Source organism: Schistocerca americana, chromosome X (assembly GCF_021461395.2).
Source record: "Schistocerca americana isolate TAMUIC-IGC-003095 chromosome X, iqSchAmer2.1, whole genome shotgun sequence".
Classification (NCBI taxonomy): domain Eukaryota; kingdom Metazoa; phylum Arthropoda; class Insecta; order Orthoptera; family Acrididae; genus Schistocerca; species Schistocerca americana.
In genome coordinates, this window is record NC_060130.1 from 835,042,545 (window position 1) to 835,052,688 (window position 10,144).

The 10,144-nt window shown below is 40.7% G+C and overlaps 1 protein-coding gene across 1 annotated transcript; it reads right to left on the reverse strand.

Moving 5' to 3' along the window:
- Positions 1-7,757: 7,757 nt before the first annotated feature.
- On the reverse strand, positions 7,758-8,768 carry LOC124556341 (piggyBac transposable element-derived protein 3-like). Its single transcript, XM_047130309.1, has one exon. The coding sequence runs from the start codon at positions 8,766-8,768 to the stop codon at positions 7,758-7,760; it is 1,011 nt and encodes a 336-aa protein (XP_046986265.1).
- Between the last annotated feature and the right edge of the window lie 1,376 nt (positions 8,769-10,144).

Genomic DNA, 10,144 nt, shown 5'->3' on the forward strand with positions numbered 1-10,144 from the left:
GTGGTTCTTGAGGGAAGTCTATGCAAATTTTTATTGCGAGGCAAGTGGTAAATGAAGAAGACAGTTGAAGCTGGGCAGAGGGAGGTGTCGATTTATTCTTGGAGAAAGCGCTAGTTTTGCGGAGATAAGGTAGTAATCTGTTTAGTACATAGCTAGAACGGGTAACGTGGAGAAGAGAATGCAGTATGGTGACAATGGAAGCAGTTTAAGCGTACAGAGACGGTTGAAACGCAGCAGTTACCAGCTAATTGTCATAGCAGCGCCGTTACAGTGAAATAGCAGATTTTAAGAGGAGAGACGATTTTTTCGAAGTTTTCAACAGAGAAGAGAAGACAAAAGATAAAGCAGACGTCACTTATCGTCTTCCTCTCGTGTACATCTGATTTACTATGGCTCCTCCGATATTCAGCTAATGCAGTAGATATTTCTCAAGTGAGGGAGCAATTACATTTCCCTATTGGAAGCCATTATCTTCGACACATCAGTCTCTATTCACATCCGAGGAAAACAATATATTATGTAATGGCTCTGAGCACTATGGGACTCAACTGCTGTGGTCATCAGTCCCCTAGAACGTAGGACTACTTAAACCTAACTAACCTAAGGACATCATACACATCCATGCCCGAGGCAGGATTCGAACCTGCGACCGTAGCAGTCGCACGGTTCCGGACTGCGCGCCTAGAACCGCGAGACCACCGCGACCGGCAATATATTATGTAGCAGACTTCACATAGAGATAAACGATAATGAAGAATAATGCAAGGGAATGAGTCATTTCAGCACGAAAGCAATGAACTGAATACATTCCATTTTTCACAAAGACTCTTAATTCTCTCGTAGTCACATGCTTTATCAGACTGCTTGAATGAAGCAGTAAAATCAGGCTTACTTGAGAGCAAAGTGTAAAATGAATCATTACTGTCTCCATCAGCTGCCAAATGCGATTTGAAAACTTAGCTTTTTTGTAAAATTAGCTTATTACGTCACTTGACATTACACTTATTATCAAAACTTAAACTAACCAGATCCAGTGCTCTCCAGCCAGAAACTTTCATGTCGCAAGTTTCATTACGATTGTGATTTTAAATCAGATGCTACATTTGTTCAATAATCCATGTCAATTTATAAATTCTTAGCTCACCCTATGAAATATGAAGGAAACTGTACTGACACACGTAAGTTCAGTAGATGTAACAGAGAAATTATTTATGTATCTAAGATATGAGTCACTTTAGTTATGTCGAGAACGGTCTGTACTCGGTGGTGTTGCCGTTAACAGCTCACATATTATCGGCTTATCTCTGAGGTTATTCCTCTGAACATGTTTCTGCCTTCTGACATATCAGTTACTGCTAGCGTCGTATGTAATCTATTCCGTATTTGTCAATATGTGTTTGTCGTGGAATCAGAACAGGATTCGTGATTGCTGTGAAGTGTGAGCCAAGTGAACGGTGAAATGAAGTCCTATTACGTCACAGGGGAATATCATGACATAATATTCTACTACAGTTTAGCAATTGGAAGTTACAGACAACAACTCGTCACGTATGGCGAACAACATTTTAACACCGCATTCCATCTTAGAATATAGTTTACGAAGTTCATCCGGTGACTTGGAGACTCTGACGGAATAATAAGAAATAAACACAAGTGATAGTGGTTAACATAGATGACTTCTCATATCGTTTATGGGGCAGTAAGTGTTTTGCTAAATAGTAGACGAAATTCCAAAAATATTTGATGAATAGGAGCTGCAGAAGTTTTAATCCACACCCTCGGTCAAGCAATTACAACGAAACTTACAATATACAGCATTCTCCGCAGAACTTATCGCTTACCTGTTCCTCTGGGATGAGTGGCGGCATGAACCAGAAACTGCGAAGATTGTGTGAGAAGCTGGAAGGACCTAGGAGAGATTGGCGCTGTAGTTCTGTAGACTGTAGGGTCTCAGTAAATGTCTCAGAGGCGAAGTGCAATTAGATCCATCTGCCTGATGGTGTGTAAGATGCTCACGGTTTTCTTTTTAGCACAGGTAATTTCCTTCCTCTTCGCCCCGATCAGCTGCCGAAGTTTCCGCTACAACCTACAAGGATTGGTAGCGGTCGTAAATATGTGTGGAGTCCACACAGTAGAAGGTGCAGAAATGTAGGTAAGAATCGAAATTGATAGCGGTGATAATTTTTGTGGTAAATGCAAGTCTACATCGAGAGAATAGACTTATGGGAAATGGAGGTAGTGTGTTTACTGCCAGAGGCAACAAAGTAGAATCAGCTGAGGTACATATTAAAGGTGCTCAAGATGGAAATGTACAGGATCTAATGGCAATGAATGGACCAGACCTGTCTAAGGATGTTGATACACAAAATGGTATTGTGACTATTAGGCGAATGTATAAGAGTTTGCGTGAAAACGAGTAAATTGGCAAAAACTTAAGGAAAATTTATTGTTTCAAGGGTAATCTCCATAACTGTTAAAGCGTGTGTCCTGCTGTTAGACAAGACTGTCAGTCCCCTTATGAAATAATGATTGCGGCCACCTATGTGACCATGATCGTTCTCGTCTTCCTCCGAAGCAAATCGATGACTACAATACTCTTTCTGCAGGCCTCCAAAAACATGGAAATCACTTGCCGAGAGATCGGGATCACACAGAAGATGTGTAAGAGTTTTCCGTTACCAAGTTTATTTGTACTATGCTGCACAAGTTTCTTGGTAAGCCCTTGCTCATCCACCATACAGTCTCGAACTCCCCCATTGTGATTTCTGTGGTTTCAGCGTCCTGAAGAAAGCTATACAAGTGCGTCGATCTACTACGGACGAAGAGATGCTAGTATGAGTACAAACGTTTTCCTGAGGTGTAAATGCAGATTTTGTTATGGGCATGTCATAAATGAAAAAGTCAATTGAGGGTGAGATGTTGGAGATAATATACGGGCTGGGGGCGTATCGGTTTGAAGATAGAACAAGTGAGAATTTTGCGGAACTGAGGCTGCATTCTGTTGAGTAACAGTTGCAGTGTGTAACATCGACAAGAGAATTACGGCACGAAGACAGTGAAAACAGTCTGAGGGCCCAGAGATGGGTAAAACTAAGATATTTCTGACTAATTATCATAGCAGCATCGTTGCAGTGACATAGCAGTTTTGTAAGAGGAGACACGATGTTTTCGAAATTATCAGCAGAGTAGACAAGAGAAAACAGATAGCAGACCTTGAGATTTATCTGAATACCTATATACATGTTATTTTGTCCATGTTGGAACCTGCGAACTCCGTGGCCGTTAGTTATAGTTGGTGAATATATATTATCACGATTATGTATCTGTATTCACTTTATGTGATTATGTGTATATTTGCGCGTGTGGAATCAATTCATCTGTCATAGTCGAGAGCAGAAGTGAGTCTAGGCACGTGTGGGTCATGACAAAGTACTATTTGTATAGCGCTGAATTATTTCGATAAATAGTTGCAGGTTATGTGGCAACTTTTCGTGAGTACCCGTTGACAGTGACCTACGTCCAGTGATACTAAAGTGCACTACAGTGACACTACAGCGAGTCTTTAGTATTAATAATTTTGACAGTGTTAATTAGTCCGTCAGGTATATCTAATTATTAATGTTTCAAGATATGAAACACTTTCGTTGTGTCGAGAGCGGTCATTAGTCAGTGGTGTTAACGTTCATTGTTTACACCTTATCGACTCATCTCGGCGCTGAGTCATGTGATCGTGCTGCGGTTTTCATTCATAGCAGTTACTGCTGGCATCTACAGTCAGAAATCCTATCCATTTAGCTGATGGTGTTCGGGATACTCAAGAGCCTCTGCTAGGGCCTGCAACGTTTCTTCAGAACAACAACGTCCTCAGATAAACAGATTTCAAATTGGAAGCATAAACATTCTCCGCCAACACAAACGTTTTGCCAAATCGGATACTTTATGCTCGCTCTGAATTGCTGTGAATGTTACTTCAGAACAACAGGGTAATCAGACAGGCAGTATTCCAATGGGAAGGAATAATATATTTTAGCAGGCACGTTTTGAATTTTTTTAAATAGGAGTTGCTCCAGTTACTTGTTAGACGTCTAGAATTGGTTAACAAATTACTTTTTTTTTCGCCTAAGACCTCTCTTATTGAAAAGCTGGTGTTTTAAAGTGTGCTTTGAGTTGCTCCATGTATTCCGAACATTGCTCCAGAATTACTATGGCGACAAACAAATAGTACTGAAATAGCAATAAACCATTGTTTTCACCAGCTGCCCTTTTCACTTTTTCGTCTTTTATTTCCCTTACTGTATGACTCTGTAGTTGTTCTGAACATAATATCTTCAGATCAAACAGGCGTGGCAAGCAAATAGTATTCAAGTGGGAACTATTTATTTTCTTATTAGTCTCTCTTTTTATGAAGAAATATAGTTTCTAAGAATGCTCTGACTTCCTCTAGTTCTGAAAAATCTCCAAAACGACAATCTTGAAAAATTAATACTAATAATAATAATAGCGTTAATAATAATTTCGAAACGAAGTCAAAGTTTTCTTTGGAGTTTAGACCTTACCCCAATTAAATATAACAGTTTTGCGTTCGTTAAAAAGCTTCAGTCTCCCACTGCATTGTTCTAAAATAGTATTTTAAACCATCAGAAACACTGGAAATGAATGACTACATTTCTTTCAACTTATCACTTTCGAAAAGGAAATTCATGTAAGGAAGTTCTGAGCAGATTTATCTGAGCTTACAGCTATATCTAGTTTGTTCCCTTTGGATTTCCTGCGAGTGAGCACTGATTGCAGCTCGTCCCAAAATTTCTAAAAACTTCTTGTGGCCTACTACTGCACCCAACCTATGCAATCAAACAGCTCACGAGCCGTAGTAGCCATGACGCTGTGCAGGCTATATTGACAGAGAAATGGGACTGTCTCTTGACGATTGCATTACTCCTTAATAGAACTTTGATACATCTAAGAGTTATTTCAGCCACAACAAGATCAAACAGCTCACGAGCCGTAGTAGCCATGACGCTGTGCAGGCTATATTGACAGAGAAATGGGACTGTCTCTTGACGATTGCATTACTCCTTAATAGAACTTTGATACATCTAAGAGTTATTTCAGCCACAACAAGAGTTATGCACAAAGCACACGATTTTCCAAGTTATTAACTACTTCTCGGAGCTTCTTTTAAGGCGACGTGGTGTGCAAACTGTGTTGCAGAAGGTTGCCGCATCTCTTCGAGACGGGTCATACCCGCACCTGGACAATCCTTTCCTGTTCCCCCCTCCCGACTGGCCCAAATCCCCCTTGCTCACGACCCATACGAAACTGTGGGGCATTGAAGTGTTCCCCACTCCCTTGTTTCGCGGAAAGACCTCAAGTTAATAGCCACTCCGTCTTCACGCCCTCTGATTGGGAAAACATTTTTGTGATCTCAGCCAGGTGCACGAAGACGGGTGAGTCCCGATCGAGTCAGCGTCGGTCACCACTGCTCGACCCGTCTCCAGATCGGTCTTCCTACCCCACCTCCGAGGCGATGGTCAGATTTCTCCGTCAACAGACTGAAATTCCATTAGACGCATTCCGTCTGCCAGGTCGGTCGCTACCTTGAGTTACCCTTCCTCCTTACCCCTATGAATTGCAGGAATAGCGACTTCGCTTACCTTGCTCACAAACGAGCTCTGGTTCAATCGTTATGATGGTGCAGTGCAGTACAGTGGAAATTATTGAGAATGTGATTGTTTTGGTACGTAGCAGATTGTGTTTTGATGTATAAAGTGGAAAACTGTTGATAGACCTTGATTTACGCGTCTATGAACGGTAATTAGTGTATGTGAATTATGAATATGTTAATGTAAAAGGCGTGTAGGAAAATGGCGCATTACGTTCCACGACTTTAAGGGTAGTGCTATGTACATCTGCATAGACAGTTCACCAGCCACCGTAAGGTGCGTGGTGGGGGGTACCCTGTACCACTATTTGTCATTTCCCCTCTTGCTTAACTCTCAAATAGAACGAGGGAAAAACAAATGTCTGTAGACCTACGTATAAGCCCTAATTTCTGGTATCTTATCTTGATGGTCCATAAGCGTTAAGTATGGTGGGGTAGCAGAATCATTCGACTGTCAGTTTTAGATGCCTATTCTCTAAATTTTCTCAATACCGTTTTTCGAAAAGAACCCAGAATCCCTCCAGCGATCCTCATTTGAGTTCACGCTGCATCTCCATAACACTTACGTTTCGTTCTGATCTACAGGTAACGAATCTAGCACTCATCCTCCGAATTGCTTCAATGTCTTCCTTCAATCAGACCGGTATGGATACCAAGCACTATAGCAGTACTCAAGAGGGCACTCTTTTACAGGTGAACCACTCTTTTCTCAAATCCTCCCAATAAACCGAAGTCGACCAGTTGTCTTCCCTGCCATAGTTTTCACTTGCTTGTTCCACCTCATATTGCTTTGCAACGTTACGCCTAGATATTTAAACGATTTGTCTGTGTCAAGCTGGACACTAGTAATGCTGTATCCGACATTACTGGTATCTTTATCCTACTCATCAGCATTAACTTACATTTTTCCACATTTATAGCTAGCTGCCATTCATCACACTATCTTTAAATTTGGTCTAAGTCGTCTTGTATCTTCCTACAGTCACTCAACTTACCGTACACCACGCCATCATCAGCAAACAACCGCAGACTGCTGTCTACACTGCCCGCCAAATCATTTATGTATAAAGGGAACAACAGCGGTCCTAAACAGGTCCCTGGGACACTCCTGATGATACCCTCATCTCTGATGCACACTCGCTGTCGAGGATAACATACTGGTATCTGTTCTATAAGAAGTCTTAGAGACACTAGCATATGTGTAAACTTATTCCATATGCTGGTACCTTCGTTAACAGCCTGCGATGGGGCACCTTGCCAAATGCTTTCCGGAAACTTAGATATATAAATATGGAATCTGACTGTTGCCTTCTTCCTTAGTTCTCAGCATATCATGTGAGAGAAGGGCAGGCTCAGTTTCACACCAGGTATGCTTTCTGAAACCATGCTGATTCGTGGATGTAAACTGCTTATCCTCAAGAAGGTTTATTATATTCGAAGCGAGAATGTGTTCAAGGATTCTGCAGCAAACTGAAGATACGGATATTGGTCTGTAATTTTTCGGGTGCGTTACTTCATCTATGTTATATACTGGTGTCACCAGCTCTTTTATCCAGTCGCTTTGTACTTCGTACTGGGCGAGAGATTCATGATACGAGAAGGCTAGCTAAAGGGCCATAGCCAAACAGCACTCTTTGTAAAATTGAATTGGGGTTCCATCCGGCCCTGGTGATTTATCTGTTTTGAAATATTTAAGATGCTTCTCTACTCCAGGTATACTTATTTCTGTGTCGTCCATACGGGAGTCTGTCCGATGGTCATATGACAGTATGTCTGTAACGTTCTCCTGCGTGAATGATTTCTTAAATGTGAAATTTGAAACTTCGGCTTTCGTTTTGCTATCTTCAATTGGCACACCATATTGGTCACAAGGGACTGAATTGATGCCTTCGACCCACTTAGCTTACTATTATCCGGTGACAAGGCTCTCATATGTCAAACAGGCGGACCAGTGGTTTCGATCTCCGATATTTACCTGAAGATCAGTTTTTGTGCCAGACATACATTTCCTGACTGTGTCTTTGTAGAGGATGTAACTGTTTACAATGCTTTCATCAATACAATAATAAAATAATTTTAGCCACGATCGTCGGGATTACCAAGATATGTTGTAGCTACAGAGAAGCTGATTAAAACGATCCAACCCTCCCATATATAAGTTGTAATCCCTGATCGATTCTGGACAAGGAACGCTTTCCCTAACACCGTTGTTATTAGTTCTCAGAACAAAACATTTGGATTCAGCATTACACATCGTGTTAGTTACAGTAACACACTTCTTTCCCCTGCCTTTCCATTTTGAGATTCCTATGTCTTCAGCCATAACTATATCAGATTCTCCCATTTTTAGAGTTTTGTCAGTAGCTAATGTAGCTTTAGGAAAGAACTTTCGTGTTTGTCTGATTGTGGCACAAGCAAACAGATTTTTTCTCAGCAGATTTTTCATCATTACAACATTTGAAAAACAATTATCAAAGAATAAGCAGTTTCCTAGACGTTCATAAGGAGCTGCAAGTTTTTCTATAACAAATTCACCTAAGAACTTGCTACTGTTGTCTCCCTCTTCTTTGCCCTCATACACTGACAGTCCTAGACAGTACCCTGTACCAGCACATGCAATCACCCAGATTTTAAAACCTCTTTTAATTGGTTTATTTGGCATATACTGTTCCAAGGAACGTCTTCCTTTGAATCCTACCATAGATTCGTCAACTGACAAATATCTGGCAGTATGGAACAGCTTCTTGAAACAACTGTTGTGGTGATCCAACTTAGGTTTGAACTTGTATAATCGCTCAAATCCAATTTCATCCTTTTTTGGTATTGTGTAATTGTCATTTAAGTGTAAAAATCTCATAATTTTCAAGAAACGTTTTACAGGCATCACTTGTGCAACTCTACTGTTGTAAAATTTTCTGTCATTACTCCAAAACAGTCTAACACTAGGTAATGGACTGAATCTCATAATAACAAGTATTTCTAAGAATGCTCTGAGTTCATCAACAGTTAAATTTAATCGGTCGTTTTCCTGTGTAGCATACAAATTTGACTGAGCAGTGATCTGCTCCAAGAACTCATAAGTCAGAATTAGGTTCAGATTTGCCATTGGTCTTGAAACGTCCCCTTAGAAAAATTAGTGAATTACTGTGCTGGTAAATCCCTTACGTTATTTGATTTTCAAACAGCTGAGCAAAACTGAACTTGCTCAGACATTTCGCTCTTTACCTATTCTGATCAACACTAAACTGACACACAATATTTTTTAGCGCAACGCAATCTGACTTTGCAGAATCCCTACAAAAGAATGGCCCTGACTAACATTAACCTATACCTTTCACAAATCACTTACCTTACAAAAATCTTCGTTACTCGAACTACTGCAATACAGCGAGCGCCACTAGTGACACCTAAATAAAAGGTTGAAACTACTGAAGGCACTAACTACTGATAGGCATAGTTAGCAAATTAAGATTTTGATAGAGAACAAACAATGTATTTAGCTTAATAGTGTTCAAAAGTCGTAATATATATAGCAGTTCATGACATCCATTCTCACAAATGTACTGTTTCTGATGGACTCACGTCCAGATCATCCGCTCTCAAAAATCCGCCATCTCACTTCCCACATCCACCACTGCTGGCGGCTCTCCTCCAACTGCGCAACGCTACGCGCTCTTAACAGCCAACAGCCCAACACTACAGACTGCACACAGCACAACCAGTGATTTTCTTACAGAGCGCTACATGGCGTTACCAATATAAAAACCTAAACAGCCTACCTACAGTCTACTCACATTCACTTCAGCCATGTTCGATATGCCAAAGGCATTGAGAAAACACTGTTGCATAACAATTGGGATACTTGCCCTGCTCTGCACTATGAGAAAGTTCCACTTACAGCGTGGTAAGTTCCATTTTCACTTTCGCTTTCTGTTTCTGTTTTGTCAGCTACCGAAAAATAAGTTTCATCGTTGTCAGACGACAACCGGGCATCATTGGTGGATGTTGTGGATGAGTGTAAATGAACTGGTAGGCAATCATCTGCACCTTCATCGCCAACACCTTCAGAATTGTCAGCCATCTCGTCTGAAAATGACCCATTTTCGGCTGTTCTCTCCGGCTCATGCAAAGCATAAGCTATTTATCGTAACAAATATTTCAGTACATAACGAAAGTGAATAATTTATACCACAATACACGCAGAATTAAGCATAGAATTATTTCCTTACCTTGGAATGCACAAATATGAAGTGTTTCTGTCTTGCAGAACACGTACTTGACGACTGTTTACTTCTCTCAACAACACTTCGACCAGAGACGCTCTTTGGTCAGAATGCTTACCACTTTCACTTCTTTTTACATGTTTAAAAGGCGATGAGGCGGGAATTCAAAAAGTGGTACGTATTTCTACCAGAGATCGCTAAAGGAAGTGATTTATTACAATAAAGGCCTATGTAAACAGATACTTCTGAACGAAGAAGC